Here is a 23,301-nt window from a genome sequence, read left to right as displayed (position 1 = left end):
TTACACCAGCTCTGTCAGGAGGAATGGTCCAAAATTCAACCAACTTATTGTGGGAAGGATAACCAAAACTTTTGACCCAAGTTAAACAATGTAAAGGCAATGCTACCAAATACTAATTGAGTGTATGTAAACTTCTGACCCACTGGGAATGTGATGAAATAAATAAAAGCTGAAATAAATCATTCTCTCTACAATTATTCTGACATTTCACATTCTTAAAAAAAAGTGGTGATACTAACTGACATAAGACAGGGAATTCTTTATTAATGTCAGGAATTATTAAATGTCAGGAATTGTGAAAAACTGAGTTTAAATGAATTTGGCTAAGGTGTATGCAAACTTCCGACCTCAACTGTATATACTGTATATAAAATACATTTTTTTAAAGGAGAAACCTTTTTGGTTCCAGGTAGAACCCTTTCCACAAAAAATATGTAAGGAACAAGACAGATATTCAAAATGTTTGTTTTTGTCCATCATCAATCTACACACAATACCCCATAATGACAAAGCAAAAACAGGATTGTAGAAATGTTTGAAAATGCACAAGTTAAATCAACTGAAATATCACATTTACATCTCTATCTGTCTTGTTCCTTCCTTAAAGCTGTAACGTAACAAAATGTGGAAAGCGTCAAGGGGTCTGAATAGTTTCTGAATGCAGTGTACGTAAGAACCAGACAGATATGGAAGGAACCAGACAGATATGGAAGGAACCAGACAGATAAGGAAGGAACGAGACAGATATGGAAGGAAAGGGACACATATGGAAGGAACCAGACAGATATGGAAGGAACCAGACAGATAAGGAAGGAACGAGACAGATATGGAAGGAACGAGACAGATAAGGAAGGAACGAGACAGATAAGGAAGGAACGAGACAGATAAGGAAGGAACGAGACAGATAAGGAAGGAACGAGACAGATAAGGAAGGAACGAGACAGATAAGGAAGAAACGAGACAGATAAGGAAGGAACCAGACAGATAAGGAAGGAACCAGACAGATAAGGAAGGAACGAGACAGATAAGGAAGGAACGAGACAGATAAGGAAGGAACCAGACAGATAAGGAAGGAACCAGACAGATAAGGAAGGAACCAGACAGATAAGGAAGGAACGTGACAGATAAGGAAGGAACGAGACAGATAAGGAAGGAACGAGCAAGATAAGGAAGGAACCAGACAGATAAGGAAGGAACCAGACAGATAAGGAAGGAACCAGACAGATAAGGAAGGAACGAGACAGATAAGGAAGGAACGAGACAGATAAGGAAGGAACGAGACAGATAAGGAAGGAACCAGACAGATAAGGAAGGAACCAGACAGATAAGGAAGGAACGAGACAGATAAGGAAGGAACGAGACAGATAAGGAAGGAACGAGACAGATAAGGAAGGAACGAGACAGATAAGGAAGGAACGAGACAGATAAGGAAGGAACGAGACAGATAAGGAAGGAACGAGACAGATAAGGAAGGAACCAGACAGATATGGAAGGAACCAGACAGATATGGAAGGAACGAGACAGATATGGAAGGAACGAGACAGATATGGAAGGAACGAGACAGATAAGGAAGGAACCAGACAGATATGGAAGGAACCAGACAGATATGGAAGGAACGAGACAGATATGGAAGGAGCGAGACAGATATGGAAGGAACGAGACAGATATGGAAGGAACCAGACAGATAAGGAAGGAACGAGACAGATATGGAAGGAACCAGACAGATAAGGAAGGAACGAGACAGATAAGGAAGGAACGAGACAGATATGGAAGGAACGAGACAGATATGGAAGGAACGAGACAGATATGGAAGGAACGAGACAGGTAAGGAAGGAACGAGACAGATAAGGAAGGAACGAGACAGATATGGAAGGAACCAGACAGATAAGGAAGGAACGAGACAGATATGGAAGGAACGAGACAGATATGGAAGGAACGAGACAGATATGAAAGGAACAAGACAGATATGAAAGGAACCAGACAGATAATGCAATGCAAACTATATTTAATAATTTATATTTAATGTCTTCATTATGTCAATATTTCATGATATAAAACATGATATGTGATTTATATTACAATATGGAAATAGCCCATGGAAAAATAATCAAAAGAGCAATATGCAAAATTGTGCAAATATGCAATAAGCATGGATAACTTTGGAACCACCAATCTCATATCATCTCACTGACCCCCAAAACTGATATATTGTGTTGCCATGCCAACCGTGCTTCCAAGGGAACAGGCAAGACGGAACAGAGTGTGTGAGCAGAGTGACAAATACCTTGTGTATGTTTCCCCTCCACTGATGTCTGCACATACACTTATGTACACACACACACACACACACACACACACACACACACACACACACACACACACACACACACACACACACACACACACACACACACACACACACACACACACACACACACACACACACACACACACACACACACGCACACACAACTCCTCTCAAGCAAACACATGCACATAGACATTACCTTACACTAGAGCATGTATATATCCTCTATGTCCTGATGACACTACCCTTCTCTCTAGAGTTATCACCCACACATTACCTCAGGTGTTACCTCTCTCTCTCACCCACACATTACCTCAGGTGTTACCTCTCTCTCTCACCCACACATTACCTCAGGTGTTAACTCTCTCTCTCTCTCACCCACACATTACCTCAGGTGTTTTCTCTCTCGCCCACACATTACCTCAGGTGTTTTCTCTCTCTCTCACCCACACATTACCTCAGGTGTTTTCTCTCTCTCTCACCCACACATTACCTCAGGTGTTTTCTCTCTCTCTCGCCCACACATTACCTCAGGTGTTTTCTCTCTCTCTCACCCACACATTACCTCAGGTGTTTTCTCTCTCGCCCACACATTACCTCAGGTGTTTTCTCTCTCTCTCACCCACACATTACCTCAGGTGTTACCTCTCTCTCTCACCCACACATTACCTCAGGTGTTACCTCTCTCTCTCTCACCCACACATTACCTCAGGTGTTTTCTCTCTCGCCCACACATTACCTCAGGTGTTTTCTCTCTCTCTCACCCACACATTACCTCAGGTGTTACCTCTCTCTCTCACCCACACATTACCTCAGGTGTTAACTCTCTCTCTCTCTCTCTCTCTCTCTCACCCACACATTACCTCAGGTGTTAACTCTCTCTCTCTCTCACCCACACATTACCTCAGGTGTTTTCTCTCTCGCCCACACATTACCTCAGGTGTTTTCTCTCTCTCTCACCCACACATTACCTCAGGTGTTACCTCTCTCTCTCTCACCCACACATTACCTCAGGTGTTACCTCTCTCTCTCACCCACACATTACCTCAGGTGTTACCTCTCTCTCTCACCCACACATTACCTCAGGTGTTAACTCTCTCTCTCTCTCACCCACACATTACCTCAGGTGTTACCTCTCTCTCTCATCCACACATTACCTCAGGTGTTACCTCTCTCTCTCTCACACACACATTACCTCAGGTGTTACCTCTCTCTCTCACCCACACATTACCTCAGGTGTTACCTCTCTCTCTCACACACACATTACCTCAGGTGTTACCTTTCTCTCACACACATTACCTTAGGTGTTACCTCTCTCTCTCACCCACACATTACCTCAGGTGTTACCTCTCTCTCTCACACATTACCTTAGGTGTTACCTCTCTCTCTCACACACACATTACCACAGGTGTTACCTCTCTCTCTCACCCACACATTACCTCAGGTGTTACATCTCTCTCACACACACATTCAACTGATGCTTCCATGGAATAGTGACTTTATGATAATAATAATAATTATTATTATTATTATTATTATTATTATTATGTGTGTGTATGACATTATATTGGTTGCATGTGTTGTTGATAGGTGTAGGTTGTGTTGCTTTCATAAATGTGTGTATGTGAGTGCTAGCATCCTTTTTAAGTTGTGTGTGTGTGTCTGTGTGTGTGTGTGTGTGTGTGTGTGTGTGTGTGTGTGTGTGTGTGTGTGTGTGTGTGTGTGTGTGTGTGTGTGTGTGTGTGTGTGTGTGTGTGTGTGTGTGTGTGTGTGTGTGTGTGTGTGTGTGTGTGTGTGTGTGTCCGTGTGTGTCCGTGTGTGTCCGTGTGTGTCCGTGTGTGTCCGTGTGTGTCCGTGTGTGTCCGTGTGTCTCACCTCTGGATGGCCTCCTCCTCTCCCCCTTGGTCCTCTCCCCCATGGTTAACGTGCCCACCACAGCGCCCATGTTGTCAGAGGTCTGTAAACGTGTCTGACAGTTAGCTCTCACACTGCCTCCCTCACTCCCTCCCTCTCTCTGTCCCTCTTTCCACTCATCCTGTCATCTGACTCGGAATGGTTTACCTCAGACGCCCCGCTATCTTTCTTTCGTTCTTTTACTCTCTCGATCTATGTGGAGCCTTGAAGTTCCTCTCCCTCTGCTTCCCCCTCTCCTCTCTCTTCTCTCCCCCTTCTCTCCCTCTCTCCTATCTCTCCCCCTCCCTCGATTCTCACCTTCTCTCTCTCCCTATCTCTCTCTATCTCTCTCTCACATCTCTCCTTCTCTCTCCCTCTCCTCTTCCCTCTCCCTCTCCTCTTCTCTCTCCCTCTCCTCTTCTCTCTCCCTCTCCCACTCCTCTTCTCTCTCCCACTCCTCTTCTCTCTCCCTCTCCTCTTCTCTCTCCCCCTCCTTTTCTCTCTCCCTCTCCTCTTCTCTCTCATTCTCTCTCTCTATATCTCCCTATATCTCTCTCTCCCCTTCTCTCTCATTCTCTCTCTATATCGCCCTATATCTCCATCTCGCCTTCTCTGACTCTCTCCCTCACTCCTTCTCTCTCACTATCTCTCCATAACTCTCATTCTCTTTCCCTCTCTCTTACCCTCTCTCCCTGGCTCTCCCTCTCTCTCCCTTGCTCTCCTTCTCTCTCCTTACCTCTCTCCTACTCTCTTCCCCATCTCTCCTTCTCCCTCTCTCCCTCTCTCTCTCTCCCTCTCTCCCTCTCTCCCTCTCTCCTCTCTCTCCCTCTTCTTCTCTCTCCCTCTCCTTCTCTCTCCCTCCTTCTCCCTCCCTCCCTCCTTCTCCCTCCTTCCCTCCCTCCCTCCCTCCTTCTCTCTCCCTCCTTCTCTCTCCTCTCCCATTCTCTCTCTCTATCACCCTATATCTCCCTCTCGCCTTCTTTCTCTCTCTCTCTCTCCCTCTCTCCTTCTCTATCCTTCTCACTCATTGTCCTTCTCTCCCCCTCTCCCCCCTCCCTCTCTGTTTCTCTCCTTCTCTCTCCCTCTTCCATTCTCTCGCCCTCTCTCCCTATCTCTCTCCTCTCTCCTCTCTCCCTAGCTCTCCTTCTCTCTCACTATCTCTCCCTCTCTCCTTTCTCACTCTCCCTCCTTCTCTCTCCCCCTCCCTCTCTCCCTCTCTCCCTCCCTCTCTCTCTCCCATTCTCTCTCTCTATCGCCCTATATCTCCCTATATCTCCCTCTCGCCTTCTCTGACTCTCTCCCTCACTCCTTCTCTCTCACTATCTCTCCATAACTCTCATTCTCTTTCCCTCTCTCTTACCCTCTCTCCCTGGCTCTCCCTCTCTCTCCCTTGCTCTCCTTCTCTCTCCTTACCTCTCTCCTACTCTCTTCCCCATCTCTCCTTCTCCCTCTCTCCCTCTCTCTCCCTCTCTCCCTCTCTCCCTCTTCTTCTCTCTCCCTCTTCTTCTCTCTCCCTCTCCTTCTCTCTCCCTCCTTCTCCCTCCCTCCTTCTCCCTCCCTCCTTCCCTCCCTCCCTCCCTCCTTCTCTCTCCCTCCTCTCTCCTCTCCCATTCTCTCTCTCTATCACCCTATATCTCCCTCTCGCCTTCTTTCTCTCTCTCTCCCTCTCTCCTTCTCTATCCTTCTCACTCATTGTCCTTCTCTCCCCCTCTCCCCCTCCCTCTCTGTTTCTCTCCTTCTCTCTCCCTCTTCCATTCTCTCGCCCTCTCTCCCCATCTCTCTCCTCTCTCCTCTCTCCCTAGCTCTCCTTCTCTCTCACTATCTCTCCCTCTCTCCTTTCTCACTCTCCCTCCTTCTCTCTCCCCTCCCTCTCTCCCTCTCTCCCTCCCTCTCTCTCTCCCATTCTCTCTCTCTATCACCCTATATCTCCATCTTGCTTTTTTCTCTCTCTCTCCCTCTCTCCCTCTCCTTCTCTATTCTTCTCCCTCATTGTCCTTCTCTCCCCCTCCCCTCTCCGTTTCTCTCCTTCTCTCTCCCTCTTCCATTCTCTCGCCCTCTCTCCCTATCTCTCTCCTCTCTCCTCTCTCCCTAGCTCTCCTTCTCTCTCACTATCTCTCCCCCTCTCTCTTTCTTTCTCACTCTCCCTCCTTCTCTCCACCTATCTCCTCTCTTTCACTCTCTCTCCTTCTCGCTCCCCCTCTCTCCTTCTCGCTCCCCCTCTCTCCTTCTCGCTCCCCCTCTCTCCTTCTCGCTCCCTCTCTCTCTCTTTCTCTCCTTATTTCTCCCTCTCCCTCCCGCTCTCCCTCTCCTCTCTCTCTCTTTCCCTCTCTCTCCCTCTTTCAGTCTCTCTCTCTCCCTCATTCTCCTTTTCGCTCCCTCATTCTCCTTTTCGCTCCCTCTCTCTTACTATCCTTTTTCCCTCGCTCTCTTTCACCCTCTCCCTCCTCTCCCCCTCTCTCCCTATTTCATTCTCTCTCCCTCTCTCTTGCTCTCAGGCTCTCCCCTCCTCTCCCTCTCTCCCTCTCTCCTTCTCTCCTCTCTCCCTCTCTCATCCTATATCTCCCTCTCACCTTCTTTCTCTCTCTCTCCCTCTCTCTCCTTCTCTATCCTTCTCCTTCTCTCTCCCCCTCTCCCCCTCCCTCTCCATTTCTCTCCTCCCCCCCTCTCTCTCTCTCCCTCTCTCTCCTTTTCTCTCCCTCTCTCTCATTTTCTCTCATTTTCTCTCACCCTCTTTCCTTCTCTCTCGCTGTCTATTCTCTCTCGCTCTCTCCCTCTCCCCCTCTCTCTCTCTCTCTCTCTCTCTCTCTCTCTCTCTCTCTCACTCTCACTCTCTCTCTCTCTCTGTTCTCTCTCCCTCTCTCTCATTTTCTGTCCCTCTCTCTCACTCTCTTTCCTTCTCTCTCGCTGTCTCTTCTCTCTCCTTCTCCCTCTCCCCCCCTCTCTCTCCCTCTCTCTCTCTCTCTCCCCTATCTCTCCTTTCCTCTTTCTCTCCGTTCTCTCTCTCCTTTTCTCTCCCTCTCTCTCATTCTCTCATTTTTTCTCTCCTTCTCTCTCGCTGTCTCTTCTCTCTCGCTCTCTCCCTCTCCTTCTCTCATTCCCTCGCTCTCCTTTTCTCCCGTTCTCTCCTCTCTCCGTCTCTCCTTCTCCTTGTTGCTGTGTTCCTCCCACCTCCCTCCTCCAGAACACTGAAACGCCTGAATCATTGATTCAGAGTCAGTAAAACAGTAAGAGGTTGATTCATTGAATCATAGATCATATGTTACAGTACTGTTACACCATTCCATCCCCCTGAGAATATTTTTTTTATTTCAACACACACACAGATACACACGCCCATCCATAAAACAATTTTTCATATATTTGAACTAAAGTGATTACAGACATAATCATACTGTTACACAGACACCTTTACACACAACTTCTCCTCCACTCTTCACCTCCCACACACAGCAACCATCCCACTGATCACCCACTACATACATCATCCATCCTACTGATCACCCACTACATACATCATCCATCCCACTGATCACCCACTACATACATCATCCATCCCACTGATCACCCACTAGATACATCATCCATCCCACTGATCACCCACTACATACATCATCCATCTATAAAAACACACCAGGATAGAGAAGATGGAGACAGAAAAGAGGTAAGAGGGTGGACATGGGGGGGAGAAAGGAGGAGATAAAGAGTGTGGTGATGGGGGGGTTGAAAGAGGGAGAGAAGGAGTGTGGAGATGGGGGAGGGAGAAAGGGGGAGAAGGAGTGTGGGGATGGGGGAGGAGAAAGGGGGAGAGGAGTGTGGAGATGGGGGAGAAAGAGCGAGAAAAGGAGTGTGGGGATGGGGGGAAAGGGGGAGAGACGGAATGTGGGGATGGGGGAGAAGGAGTGTGGGGATGGGGGGAGAAAGAGGGAGAGAAGGAGTGTTGGGATGGGATGGGGGAGAAATGGGGAGAGAAGGAGTGTTGGGATGGGATGGGGGAGAAAGGGGGAGAGAATGAGTGTGGGGATGGGGGAGAGAAAGGAGGAGAGAAGGAGTGTGGGGATGGGGGAGAAAGGGGGAAAAGGAGTGTGGGGATCAGGGAGAAAGGGGGAGAGAAAGAGTGTGGAGATGGGGGAGAAAGGGGGAGAGAAGGAGTGTGGGGATGGGGGAGAGAAGGAGTGTGGGGATGGGGGGTAGAAAGGGGGAGAGAAGGAGTGTGGAGATGGGGGAAGGGGGAGAGAAGGAGTGTGGAGATGGGGGGAAGGGGGAGAGAATGAGTGTTGGGATGGGATGGGGGAGAAAGGGGGAGAGAAGGAGTGTGGGGATGGAGGGAGAGAAAGGGGGAGAGAAGGAGTGTGGGGATGGGGGGAGGTGGGAGAGAAGGAGTGTGGGGATGGGGGGTAGAAAGAGGGAGAGAAGGAGTGTGGGGTTGGGGGTAGAAATGGGGAGGGAATGAGTGTGGAGATGGGGGGAGAAAGGGGGAGAGAAGGAGTGTGGGGATGGGGGAGAGAAGGAGTGTGGGGATGGGGGGAGAGAAAGGGGGAGAAGGGGTGTGGAGATGGGGGAGAGAAAGAGTGTGGACATGGGGGGAGAAAGGGGGAGAGAAGGAGTGTGGGGATGGGGGAGAGAAAGGGGGAGAGAAGGAGTGTGGGGATGGGGGAGAGAAGGAGTGTGGGGATGGGGGAGAAAGGGGGAGAGAAAGAGTGTGGGGATGGGGGAAGAGAAAGGGGGAGAGAAGGAGTGTATAGGATTGGGGGAAAGGAGTGTGGGGATCGGGAGAGAAGGAGTGTGGGGATCGGGGAGAGAAGGAGTGTGGGGATGGGGGAGAAAGGGGGAGAGAAAGAGTGTGGGGATAGGGGGAGAGAAGGAGTGTGGAGATGGGGGAGAGAAAGGGGGAGAAGGGGTGTGGAGATGGTGGGGGAGGGGGAGAGAAGGAGTGTGGGGATGGGGGAGAGAAAGGGGGAGAGAAGGAGTGTGGGGATTGGGGGGGGAAGGAGTGTGGGGATCGGGGAGAGAAGGAGTGTGGGGATCGGGGGAGAGAAGGAGTGTGGGGATCGGGGAGAGAAGGAGTGTGGGGATCGGGGAGAGAAGGAGTGTGGGGATGGGGGAGAAAGGGGGAGAGAAGGAGTGTGGGGATGGGGGAGAGAAGGAGTGGGGAGAGAACGGGGAGAGAAGGAGTGTGGGGATGGGGGAGAGAAGGAGTGTGGGGATGGGGGGAGAGAAAGGGGGAGAAGGGGTGTGGAGATGGGGGGAGAAGGAGTGTGGGGATGAGGGAGAGAAAGGGGGAGAGAAGGAGTGTGGGGATGGGGGAGAGAAAGGGGGAGAGGAGTGTGGGGATGGGGGGAAAGGGGGGATCGGGGAGAGAAGGAGTGTGGGGATGGGGGAGAAAGGGGGAGAGAAGGAGTGTGGGGATGGGGGAGAGAAGGAGTGTGGAGATGGGGGAGAAAGGGGAGAGAAGGAGTGTGGGGATGGGGGAGAGAAGGAGTGTGGGGATGGGGGGAGAGAAAGGGGGAGAAGGGGTGTGGGGATGGGGGTGAGAAAGGGGGAAAGAAAGAGTGTGGAGATAGGGGAAGAAAGGTGGAGAGAAGGAGTGTGGGGATGGGGGGATAGAAAGGGGGAGAGAAGGAGTGTGGAGATGGGGGGGAAGGGGGAGAGAAGGAGTGTGGAGATGGGGGAAGGGGGAGAGAAGGAGTGTGGAGATGGGGGGGGGGGAGAGAAGGAGTGTGGAGATGGGGGAGAAAAGGGGAGAGAAGGAGTGTGGGGATGGGGGTAGAAAGAGGGAGAGAAGGAGTGTGGGGATGGGGGTAGAAAGGGGAGGGGAAGAGCGTGGAGATGGGGGGAGAAGGAGTGTGGGGATGGGGGGGGGGAGAAAGGGGGAGAGAAGGAGTGTGGGGATGGGGGAGGAAAAGGGGGAGAGAAGGAGTGTGGGGATGGGGGAGAGAAAGGGGGAGAGAGAGTGTGGACATGGGGGGGGAGATAGGGGAGAGAATGAGTGTGGGGATGGGGGGGAGAAAGGGGGAGGGGAAGAGCGTGGAGATGGGGGAGAAGGAGTGTGGGGATGGGGGGGGAGAAAGGGGGAGAAGGAGTGTGGGGATGGGGGAGAGAAAGGGGGAGAGGAGTGTGGGGATGGGGGGAGAGAAAGGGGGAGAGAAGGAGTGTGGGGATGGGGGAGAGAAAGGGGGAGAGAGAGTGTGGACATGGGGGGGGATAGGGGAGAGAATGAGTGTGGGGATGGGGGGAGAAAGGGGGAGAGAAGGAGTGTGGGGATGGGGGGAGAAAGGGGGAGAGAATGAGTGTTGGGATGGGGGGAGAAAGGGGGAGAGAAGGAGTGTGGGGATGGGGGGAGAAAGGGGGAGAGAAGGAGTGTGGGGATGGGGGATAGAAAGGGGGAGAGAAGGAGTGTGGAGATGGGGGGGGAAGGGGGAGAGAAGGAGTGTGGAGATGGGGGAAGGGGGAGAGAAGGAGTGTGGAGATGGGGGGGGAGGGGGAGAGAAGGAGTGTGGAGATGGGGGGAGAAAAGGGGAGAGAAGGAGTGTGGGGATGGGGGTAGAAAGAGGGAGAGAAGGAGTGTGGGGATGGGGGGTAGAAAGGGGGAGGGGAAGAGCGTGGAGATGGGGGGAGAAGGAGTGTGGGGATGGGGGGAGAAAGGGGGAGAGAAGGAGTGTGGGGATGGGGGAGAAAAAGGGGGAGAGAAGGAGTGTGGGGATGGGGGAGAGAAAGGGGGAGAGAGAGTGTGGACATGGGGGGGAGATAGGGGGAGAGAATGAGTGTGGGGATGGGGGGAGAAAGGGGAGGGGAAGAGCGTGGAGATGGGGGGAGAAGGAGTGTGGGGATGGGGGGAGAAAGGGGGAGAAGGAGTGTGGGGATGGGGGAGAGAAAGGGGAGAGGAGTGTGGGGATGGGGGAGAGAAAGGGGGAGAGATGGAGTGTGGGGATGGGGGGAGAGAAAGGGGGAGAGAGAGTGTGGACATGGGGGGGATAGGGGGAGAGAATGAGTGTGGGGATGGGGGGAAGAAAGGGGGAGAGAAGGAGTGTGGGGATGGGGGGGGAGAAAGGGGGAGAGAATGAGTGTTGGGATGGGGGGGAGAAAGGGGGAGAGAAGGAGTGTTGGGATGGGGGGGGAGAAAGGGGGAGAGAAGGAGTGTGGGGATGGGGGGAGAGAAAGGGGGAGAGAAGGAGTGTGGGGATGGGGGAGAGAAAGGGGAGAAAAGGAGTGTGGGGATGGGGGAGAGAAGGAGTGTGGGGATGGGGGAGAAAGGGGAGAGAAAGAGTGTGGAGATGGGGGAGAAAGGGGGAGAGAAGGAGTGTGGGGATGGGGGAGAGAAAGAGTGTGGAGATGGGGGAGAAAGGGGGAGAGAAGGAGTGTGGGGATAGGGGAGAGAAGGAGTGTGGGGATGGGGGAGAGACAGGGGGAGAAGGGGTGTGGAGATGGGGGGACAAAGGGGGAGAGAATGAGTGTGGGGATGGGGGGAGAGAAAGGGGGAGAGAGAGTGTGGACATGGGGGAGAAAGGGGAGAGGAGTGTGGACATGGGGGGAGAAATGGGGAGAGAAGGAGTGTTGGGATGGGGGGAGAAAGGGGGAGAGAAGGAGTGTGGGGATGGGGGGGGAAAGGGGGAGATGGGGTGTGGAGATGGGGGGAGAAAGGGGGAGAGAAGGAGTGTGGGGATGGGGGAGAGAAAGGGGGAGAGAAAGAGTGTGGAGATGGGGGGAGAGAAAGGTGGAGAGAAAGAGTGTGGAGATGGGGGAGAAAGGGGGAGAGAAGGAGATGTGGGGATGGGGGGGGAGAAAGGGGGAGAGAACGAGTGTGGGGATGGGGGGAGAAAGGGGGAGAGAAGGAGTGTGGGGATGGGGGGGAGAGAAGGAGTGTGGGGATGGGGGAGAGAAAGAGTGTGGAGATGGGGGAGAAAGGGGGAGAGAAGGAGTGTGGGGATGGGGGAGAGAAGGAGTGTGGGGATGGGGGAGAGACAGGGGAGAAAGGGTGTGGAGATGGGGAGACAAAGGGGGAGAGAAGGAGTGTGGGGATGGGGGAGAGAAAGGGGGAGAGAGAGTGTGGACATGGGGGGAGAAAGGGGGAGAGGAGTGTGGACATGGGGGTAGAAATGGGGAGAGAAGGAGTGTTGGGATGGGGGGAGAAAGGGGGAGAGAAGGAATGTGGGGATGGGGGAGAGAAAGGGGGAGAGAAGGAGTGTGGGGATGGGGGGAGAGGCTTTTGGAGCCATCATCGACTCAGTGGGTTTTGTCCAACATGTCTCTGGACCCACTCACTCTCACAGTCATACGCTGGACCTAGTTTTGTCCCATGGAATAAATGTTGTGGATCTTAATGTTTTTCCTCATAATCCTGGACTATCAGACCACCATTTTATTACGTTTGCAATTGCAACAAATAATCTGCTCAGACCCCAACCAAGGAACATCAAAAGTCGTGGGGATAAATTCACAGACAACACAAAGATTCCTTGATGCCCTTCCAGACTCCCTCTGCCTACCCAAGGGCCAGAGGAAAAAATCCGTTAACCACCTAACTGAGGATCTCAATTTAACCTTGCGTGGGGATGATGCAGTTGCACCCCCCTAAAAAGGGGTGTAAGAAATGGGGGCTCCATGGTACACAGAAAATGTGGGGCTGGGGAAGAAAAGCTTGTGGGGGGATGGGGGGGAAAGGGGGGAAAAGTGTGGGCGGGGACCAAACTGGAAGTCTGGGGATGGTTAAGAAGGATGGTGTGCAGATGGGGGAGAGCCCTTACTGCTGAGAAGGATCGTGGGGATTTTTCTAACTTAATTGGGGAAAATAAGAACAATCCGAAAGGGGTTTTGATACTGTGGCAAAGCTAACTAAAAAGCAGCATTGGGGAAGGGGGATGACTTGCACTTTAGCAGTGATAAATTCATGAACTTCTTTGAGGAAAAGATTATGATTATGGGGGAAAGCAAATTACGGACTCCTCTTTAAACCTGGGGGATTCCTCCAAACCTCAGTTGTCCTGAGGGGGCACAAAAGGGAGAGGACCTAGGATGTGAGACGCTCAAGTGTTTTAGTACTATATCTCTTGACACAATGATGAAAATAATCATGGCCTCTAAACCTTCAAGCTGTATACTGGACCCTATTCCAACTAAACTACTGAAAGAGTGTAAACGGCCTCCTGGATGTACCAAACTGAGATGGGGGATGTATACGAAATGCTTCAGTCTGGTTTTAGACCCCATCATAGCACTGAAAGGGGCTCTCTATCCACTGTGTACCAAACTCACTAAAAGAAAAGCCAAACCTTGACCCAGAAAATATAAAAAACTATCGGCCTATATCAAATCTTCCATTCCTGGGGGAAAGATTTTAGGGGGAGAAGGCTGTTGTGTGGAGATGCCTTCCTGAAGACAAACAATGTGTGGAAATGCTTCAGTCTGGAAAGGGGATCATAGCACTGGGGGGGATGGGGGGAAAGGTGGTAAATGACATTTTGATGGGATGGGGAGAGAAGCTCTGCATCTGTCCTGGGGATGGGGAGAGAATGTGCTGCTTTTGAGACCAGATCACCACATTCTTTTGGAGAGAAGGAAACCCAAATTGGGGATGGGGACATGTTCTGGCCTGGTTTAGGTCTTATGGGGGGGAAAAGGGGGATATCAGTTTGTCTCTGTGAATGGTTTGAAAGGGGGACAAATCAACTGTACATGGGGGTGTTCCTCAAGGTTCTGTTTTAGGACCACTATTGGAGAGAAGGATTTGGAGATGGGGGAGAAAAGTTAGTAATGGGGAAGGGAGAGAAGGAGTGTGGGGATGGGGGTAGAAAGGATAGGGGAAGACTTGGAGATGGGGGGAGAACAGTGTACATGGGGGGGAAACACGGTGAAGCACCAAAATTGTCGTAGAAGCATGTGTTTCAGACAAAGGGGAGCTGAAACTGTCTACTATTGGGGGACAAAACAGAGATGAGTTGTTCTATGGTCCCAAGAAGGGGAGAGATCTTCTGTTGAATGGGGACAATTAATCTTAATGGTTGTACAGTCGTCTCAAATAAAACTGTGAAGGACCTGGGGGGTTAAAGGGGGACCCTGATCTCTCTTTTGAAGAACATATCAAGACCATTTCGAGGACAGCTTTTTCCATCTACGTAACATTGCAAAAATCAGAAACTTTCTGTCCAGAAATGATGCAGAAAAATTAATCCATGCTTTTGTCACTTCTAGGTTAGACTACTGCAATGCTCTATTTTGGGGATGGGGGGGATAAAGCACTAAATAAAGTGTGGGGTTGGGGGGAAAACGGCTGCTAGAATGACTAGAACCAAAAAATTTGTGTTGGGACTGGGGGGAAGGGGGAGAGCATTACAGTAGCCTCTCTACACTGGCTTCCTGATTCAAAGAGGGCTGATTTCAAGGGATGGGCTTGCTCCCTACCTACCTCTCTGATTTGGGGAGAGAAGGAGTGTTGGGATGGGGCAGAGCCTCCTAATTGGGAATTTCTAAGCAAACAGCTGGAGGCAGGGGGATAGAGCTCCATTTTTATGGAAGGAGTCTGGGGATGTCAGAGAGAAACTCGGTCTCAAAAGTCTTTACTGAAGACTCATCTCTTCAGTGGGGGGGTCATATGATTGAGTGTAGTCTGGCCCAGGAGTGGGGAAGGTGAACGGAAAGGCTCTGGGGGAACGAACCGCCCTTGCTGTCTCTGCCTGGAGAGGTTCCCCTTTTTCCACTGGGATTCTCTGCCTCTAACCCTGGGACGGGGGCTGAGTCACTGGCTTGAAGGGGCTCTGGAGATGGGGGTCAAAGGGGGGAGAATGCGTCACCTGGGGATGGGGGTTGATTCAGAGAGTTGTGGGGGGGAGAAAGGGGGAGTCTGTGGACATGGGGGGGGAGAAATGGGGAGAGAAGGAGTGTTGGGATGGGGGAGTCTCAGGATGGAAAGCCTTGTCTGGTGGTGGGGGAGAGATGGAGTGTGGGGATGGGGGCAAAGTGGGTGGGGTTATATCCTTCCTGTTTGGCCCTGGTGTCCTCGGATGGGAGCCATGGTCTCCTGACCCCTCCTGTCTCAGCCTCCAGTATTGGCTGCAGTAGTTTATGTGAAAGGGGGCTAGGGTCAGTTTGTTTATGGGGGAGTACTTCTCCTGTCCTATTCGGTGTCCTGTGAAAAGAGTGTGGAGCGGGGGGAGATTCTCTCCTTCTCTCCTTCTTTGGAGATGGGGGAGGAGGGGGAGCCCTAGAACCATGTGGGGACTACCTGACATGAATGGGACTCCTTGAGTGTCCCCAGTCCACCTGGCCATGCTGCTGCTCCAGTTTCAACTGGCCTGGGCCCTAGGACCATGTCCCAGGACTACCTGACATGGGGATGGGGGAGTCCCCAGTCCACCTGGTTGGGATCCTGCTCCAGTTTCAACTGTTCTGCCTTACTATTATTCAAATGCTGGTCATTTATGAACATGGGGAACAGAAAGGTTCTGTTATAAAGGATTGGGGATGGGGAGAAACCCGGCACAGGGAGGAGCCACCCCAATAGAGTGTGGAGATCTCGGGAGGAAGGGGGAGCCCTAGGACCGTGGGGATACCTGACATGATGGCTCCTTGCTGGGGATCCACCTGACTGTGCTGGAGATGGGGGGAGAAAGGGGTTTCAACTGTTGGGGATGGGGGATTTGACCATGCTGGTCATGGGGGGAGAACATTTGAACATCTTGGTCATTTTCTGTTATAATCTCTGGGGAGACAAAGGGGGACCCCAAGGAGCCCGGGATGGGGTTTCTTCCTAGGTTTGGCATGGGGGGAGTTTTTCCTAGCCACCGTGTTACATGCATTGTTTGCTGGGAGAGGGAGTTTGGGATGGGGGAGAAAGGGGGAGAGAAGGAATGTGGGGATGGGGGAGAGAAAGGCTATATAAATAAATTTGATTTGGGGATTTGATTTGAGAGAAGGAGTGTGGAGATGGGGGGGGAGAAAAGGGGGAAAGGAGTGTGGGGATCGGGGAGAGAAGGAGTGTGGGGATGGGGGAGAAAGGGGGAGAGAAGGAGTGTGGGGATGGGGGAGAGTAGGAGTGTGGGGATGGGGGAGAGAAAGGGGAGAGAAGGAGTGTGGGGATGGGGAGAGAAGGAGTGTGGGGATGGGGGAGAGAAGGGGGAGAAGGGGTGTGGAGATGGGGGGAAGGGGGAGAGAAGGAGTGTGGGGGTGGGGGAGAGAAAGGGGGAGAGAAGGAGTGTGGGGGCATGGGGGGGAAAGGGGGGAAAGGAGTGTGGGGATGGGGGAGAGAATGAGTGTGGAGATGGGGGGAGAGAAAGGGGAGAGAAGGAGTGTGGGGATGGGGAGAGAAGGAGTGTGGGGATGGGGGGAGAGAAAGGGGGAGAAGGGGTGTGGAGATGGGGGGAAAGGGGGAGAGAAGGAGTGTGGGGATGGGGGATAGAAAGGGGGAGAGAAGGAGTGTGGAGATGGGGGGAAGGGGGAGAGAAGGAGTGTGGAGATGGGGGGGACGGGGGAGAGAAGGAGTGTGGGGATGGGGGAGAGAAGGAGTGTGGGGATGGGGGAGAGAAAGGGGGAGAGAAGGAGTGTGGGGTGGGGGGAAAGGAGTGTGGGGATCGGGGAGAGAAGGAGTGTGGGGATGGGGTATAAAGAGGGAGAGAAGGAGTGTGGGGATGGGGGAGAGAAGGAGTGTGGAGATGGGGGGGAGAAAGGGGGGAAAGGAGTGTGGGGATCAGGGAGAGAAGGAGTGTGGGGATGGGGGAGAAAGGTGGAGAGTGGGGGGAAAGGTGGAGAGTTAATGCCTAACCTTAATAATTCAGAGTTAATGCCTAACCTTAATAATTCAGAGTTAATGCCTAACCTTAATAATTCAGAGTTAATGCCTAACCTTAATAATTCAGAGTTAATGCCTAACCTTAATAATTCAGAGTTAATGCCTAACCTTAATAATTCAGAGTTAATGCCTAACCTTAATAATTCAGAGTTAATGCCTAACCTTAATAATTCAGAGTTAATGCCTAACCTTAATAATTCAGAGTAAATGCCTAACCTTAATAATTCAGAGTTAATGCCTAACCTTAATAATTCAGAGTTAATGCCTAACCTTAATAATTCAGAGTTAATGCCTAACCTTAATAATTCAGAGTTAATACCTAAACTTAATAATTCAGAATTAATGCCTAAACTTAATCATTCAGAGTTCATGCCTAACCTTAATCATTCAGAGTTAATGCCTAACCTTAATAATTCAGAGTTAATGCCTAACCTTAATAATTCAGAGTTAATGCCTAACCTTAATAATTCAGAGTTAATGCCTAACCTTAATCATTCAGAGTTAATGCCTAACCTTAATAATTCAGAGTTAATGCCTAACCTTAATAATTCAGAGTTAATGCCTAACCTTAATCATTCAGAGTTAATGCCTAACCTTAATAATTCAGAGTTAATGCCTAACCTTAATAATTCAGAGTTAATGCCTAACCTTAATCATTCAGAGTTAATGCCTAACCTTAATAATTCAGAGTTAATGCCTAACCTTAATAATTCAGAGTTAATGCCTAACCTTAATAATTCAGAGTTAATGCCTAACCTTAATAATTCAGAGTTAATGCCTAACCTTAATAATTCAGAGTTAATGCCTAACCTTAATAATTCAGAGTTAATGCCTAACCTTAATAATTCAGAGTTAATGCCTAACCTTAATAATTCAGAGTTAATGCCTAACCTTAATAATTCAGAGTTAATGCCTAACCTTAATAATTCAGAGTTAATGCCTAAACTTAATCATTCAGAGTTAATACCTAAACGTAATAATTCAGAGTTAATGCCTAACCTTAATAATTCAGAGTTAATGCCTAACCTTAATAATTCAGAGTTAATGCCTAACCTTAATAATTCAGAGTTAATGTAAGTCGCTCTGGATAAGAGCGTCTGCTAAATGACTTAAATGTAAATGTAAATGTTAATGCCTAACCTTAATAATTCAGAGTTAATGCCTAACCTTAATAATTCAGAGTTAATGCCTAACCTTAATAATTCAGAGTTAATGCCTAACCTTAATAATTCAGAGTTAATGCCTAACCTTAATAATTCAGAGTTAATGCCTAAACTTAATCATTCAGAGTTAATACCTAAACGTAATAATTCAGAGTTAATGCCTAACCTTAATAATTCAGAGTTAATGCCTAACCTTAATAATTCAGAGTTAATGCCTAACCTTAATAATTCAGAGTTAATGCCTAACCTTAATAATTCAGAGTTAATGCCTAACCTTAATAATTCAGAGTTAATACCTAACCTTAATAATTCAGAGTTAATGCCTAACCTTAATAATTCAGAGTTAATGCCTAACCTTAATAATTCAGAGTTAATGCCTAACCTTAATCATTCAGAGTTAATGCCTAACCTTAATAATTCAGAGTTAATGCCTAACCTTAATAATTCAGAGTTAATGCCTAACCTTAATCATTCAGAGTTAATACCTAACCTTAATAATTCAGAGTTAATGCCTAACCTTAATAATTCAGAGTTAATGCCTAACCTTAATAATTCAGAGTTAATACCTAACCTTAATAATTCAGAGTTAATGCCTAACCTTAATAATTCAGAGTTAATGCCTAACCTTAATAATTCAGAGTTAATGCCTAACCTTAATCATTCAGAGTTAATGCCTAACCTTAATAATTCAGAGTTAATGCCTAACCTTAATAATTCAGAGTTAATGCCTAACCTTAATAATTCAGAGTTAATGCCTAACCTTAATAATTCAGAGTTAATGCCTAACCTTAATAATTCAGAGTTAATGCCTAACCTTAATAATTCAGAGTTAATGCCTAACCTTAATAATTCAGAGTTAATGCCTAACCTTAATAATTCAGAGTTAATGCCTAACCTTAATAATTCAGAGTTAATGCCTAACCTTAATAATTCAGAGTTAATGCCTAAACTTAATCATTCAGAGTTAATACCTAAACGTAATAATTCAGAGTTAATGCCTAACCTTAATAATTCAGAGTTAATGCCTAACCTTAATAATTCAGAGTTAATGCCTAACCTTAATAATTCAGAGTTAATACCTAAACGTAATAATTCAGAGTTAATGCCTAAACTTAATAATTCAGAGTTAATACCTAAACGTAATAATTCAGAGTTAATGCCTAACCTTAATAATTCAGAGTTAATACCTAAACGTAATAATTCAGAGTTAATGCCTAACCTTAATAATTCAGAGTTAATGCCTAACTTAATAATTCAGAGTTAATAATTCATTCAGAGTTAATGCCTAACCTTAATAATTCAGAGTTAATGCCTAACCTTAATAATTCAGAGTTAATGCCTAACCTTAATAATTCAGAGTTAATGCCTAACCTTAATAATTCAGAGTTAATGCCTAACCTTAATAATTCAGAGTTAATGCCTAACCTTAATAATTCAGAGTTAATGCCTAACCTTAATAATTCAGAGTTAATGCCTAACCTTAATAATTCAGAGTTAATGCCTAACCTTAATAATTCAGAGTTAATGCCTAAACGTAATAATTCAGAGTTAATGCCTAACCTTAATAATTCAGAGTTAATGCCTAACCTTAATAATTCAGAGTTAATACCTAAACGTAATAATTCAGAGTTAATGCCTAAACTTAATAATTCAGAGTTAATACCTAAACGTAATAATTCAGAGTTAATGTTAATGCCTAAACTTAATAATTCAGAGTTAATGCCTAACCTTAATAATTCAGAGTTAATGCCTAACCTTAATAATTCAGAGTTAATGCCTAAACTTAATAATTCAGAGTTAATGCCTAATGCCTAACCTTAATAATTCAGAGTTAATGCCTAACCTTAATAATTCAGAGTTAATGCCTAACCTTAATAATTCAGAGTTAATAATTCAGAGTTAATACCTAAACGTAATAATTCAGAGTTAATGCCTAACCTTAATAATTCAGAGTTAATACCTAAACGTAATAATTCAGAGTTAATGCCTAACTTAATAATTCTTAATAATTCAGAGTTAATGCCTAACCTTAATAATTCAGAGTTAATACCTAAACGTAATAATTCAGAGTTAATGCCTAACCTTAATAATTCAGAGTTAATACCTAAACGTTAATGCCTAACCTTAATAATTCAGAGTTAATGCCTAACCATTAAACGTAATCAGAGTTAATGCCTAATAATTCAGAGTTAATACCTAAACGTAATAATTCAGAGTTAATGCCTAACCTTAATAATTCAGAGTTAATGCCTAACCTTAATAATTCAGAGTTAATACCTAAACGTAATAATTCAGAGTTAATGCCTAACCTTAATAATTCAGAGTTAATGCCTAACCTTAATAATTCAGAGTTAATGCCTAACCTTAATAATTCAGAGTTAATGCCTAACCTTAATAATTCAGAGTTAATGCCTAACCTTAATAATTCAGAGTTAATGCCTAACCTTAATAATTCAGAGTTAATGCCTAACCTTAATAATTCAGAGTTAATGCCTAACCTTAATAATTCAGAGTTAATGCCTAACCTTAATCATTCAGAGTTAATGCCTAACCTTAATAATTCAGAGTTAATGCCTAATAATTCAGAGTTAATGCCTAACCTTAATAATTCAGAGTTAATGCCTAACCTTAATCATTCAGAGTTAATGCCTAACCTTAATAATTCAGAGTTAATGCCTAACCTTAATAATTCAGAGTTAATGCCTGCCTAACCTTAATAATTCAGAGTTAATGCCTAACCTTAATAATTCAGAGTTAATGCCTAACCTTAATAATTCAGAGTTAATGCCTAACCTTAATAATTCAGAGTTAATGCCTAACCTTAATAATTCAGAGTTAATGCCTAACCTTAATAATTCAGAGTTAATGCCTAACCTTAATAATTCAGAGTTAATGCCTAACCTTAATAATTCAGAGTTAATGCCTAACCTTAATAATTCAGAGTTAATGCCTAACCTTAATAATTCAGAGTTAATGCCTAAACTTAATCATTCAGAGTTAATACCTAAACGTAATAATTCAGAGTTAATGCCTAACCTTAATAATTCAGAGTTAATGCCTAACCTTAATAATTCAGAGTTAATGCCTAACCTTAATAATTCAGAGTTAATACCTAAACGTAATAATTCAGAGTTCATGCCTAACCTTAATCATTCAGAGTTAATACCTAAACGTAATAATTCAGAGTTAATGCCTAACCTTAATAATTCAGAGTTAATGCCTAACCTTAATAATTCAGAGTTAATGCCTAACCTTAATAATTCAGAGTTAATGCCTAAACTTAATCATTCAGAGTTAATACCTAAACGTAATAATTCAGAGTTAATGCCTAACCTTAATAATTCAGAGTTAATGCCTAACCTTAATAATTCAGAGTTAATGCCTAACCTTAATAATTCAGAGTTAATGCCTAAACTTAATAATTCAGAGTTAATACCTAAACGTAATAATTCAGAGTTAATGCCTAAACTTAATAATTCAGAGTTAATACCTAAACGTAATAATTCAGAGTTAATGCCTAACCTTAATAATTCAGAGTTAATACCTAAACGTAATAATTCAGAGTTCATGCCTAACCTTAATAATTCAGAGTTAATGCCTAACCTTAATAATTCAGAGTTAATGCCTAACCTTAATAATTCAGAGTTAATACCTAAACGTAATAATTCAGAGTTCATGCCTAACCTTAATCATTCAGAGTTAATACCTAAACGTAATAATTCAGAGTTAATGCCTAACCTTAATAATTCAGAGTTAATGCCTAACCTTAATAATTCAGAGTTAATACCTAAACGTAATAATTCAGAGTTCATGCCTAACCTTAATAATTCAGAGTTAATGCCTAACCTTAATAATTCAGAGTTAATACCTAAACGTAATAATTCAGAGTTAATGCCTAACCTTAATAATTCAGAGTTAATGCCTAACCTTAATAATTCAGAGTTAATACCTAAACGTAATAATTCAGAGTTCATGCCTAACCTTAATCATTCAGAGTTAATACCTAAACGTAATAATTCAGAGTTAATGCCTAACCTTAATAATTCAGAGTTAATGCCTAACCTTAATAATTCAGAGTTAATACCTAAACGTAATAATTCAGAGTTCATGCCTAACCTTAATCATTCAGAGTTAATACCTAAACGTAATAATTCAGAGTTAATGCCTAACCTTAATAATTCAGAGTTCATGCCTAACCTTAATAATTCAGAGTTAATACCTAAACGTAATAATTCAGAGTTAATGCCTAAACTTAACCTTGGAACGATACAGAGAAGTAACCAAACACTTTGAAATGTGACGTCTAATTCTGACATGAGAGCTTGTTGGTGTGTGTGTTGTATTCTGTGTTGTATTGTGTGTTATATTGTGTGTGCCCCTGAGAAGCTTGGTGAGAGAGAGAGAGAGAGAGAGAGAGAGAGAGAGAGAGAGAGAGAGAGGAGGATCAAATGTGAATTAAGAAACATATAGAGAACTGGAAAGGAGGGATGACATGAAAAGAGAGATAGAGGGACAGAAGGGGACATCTTGATGACAATGAAGAAGTCAGTCAGACCAAAGAGCCTTTGAAAAGCAACACATCCTTCAGACTTCAGACACACATGTCTCCTTTAGACAAAATATTATGCCTCTCTTTCGCTCACAGGCAGTTCCTAAAAACTCTGGAAACGCATAGTGTAGACAGAAGTATGTGGACACCCCTTCAAATGAGTGGATTCGGCTATTTCAGCCACACCCGTTGCTGACAGATGTATAAAATCAAGCACACAGCCATGCAATCTCCATAGACAAACATTGGCAGTAGAATGGCCTAACTGAAGAGGTCAGTGACTTTCAACGTGGCACCGTCATGGGATGCCACCTTTCCAACAAGTCAGTTTGTCAAATTTCTGCCCTGCTAGAGCTGCCCAGGTCAACTATAAGTGCCGTTATTGTGAATTGGAAACGTCTAGGAGCAATAACGGCTCAGCCGTGAAGTGGTAGGCCACACAAGCTCACAGAACGGGACTGCCGAGTGCTGAAGTGCGTAAAAAAATATCTGTCCTCGGATGCAACACACCGAGTTCCAAACTATCTCTGGAAGCAACGTCAGCACAAGAACTGTTTGTCGGGAGCTTCATGAAATGGGTTTCCATGGTCGAGCAGCAACACACAAGCCT

At 46.5% G+C, this 23,301-nt stretch overlaps 1 protein-coding gene across 3 annotated transcripts in view; it reads right to left on the bottom strand.

The window, feature by feature from the left end:
* LOC124011222 (Kv channel-interacting protein 1-like) overlaps window positions 1-23,301 on the bottom strand; it is an 82,133-nt gene that overhangs the window by 19,040 nt on the left and 39,792 nt on the right. The window contains exon 2 of one of the 3 annotated variants that reach the window (XM_046324363.1): window positions 4,184-4,265. The exons of the other annotated variants lie outside the window; for them this stretch is intronic. Within the exon in view, the coding sequence (XP_046180319.1) occupies window positions 4,184-4,253 (70 nt within the window). The 5' untranslated portion in view covers window positions 4,254-4,265. The remainder of the gene's footprint in view (window positions 1-4,183; window positions 4,266-23,301) is intronic. 3 annotated transcript variants of the gene reach the window in all.

Source organism: Oncorhynchus gorbuscha, linkage group LG23, assembly GCF_021184085.1.
Source record: "Oncorhynchus gorbuscha isolate QuinsamMale2020 ecotype Even-year linkage group LG23, OgorEven_v1.0, whole genome shotgun sequence".
In the NCBI taxonomy this organism is placed as follows: Eukaryota; Metazoa; Chordata; class Actinopteri; order Salmoniformes; family Salmonidae; genus Oncorhynchus; species Oncorhynchus gorbuscha.
This window is presented reverse-complemented; position numbering and strand designations above follow the sequence as displayed.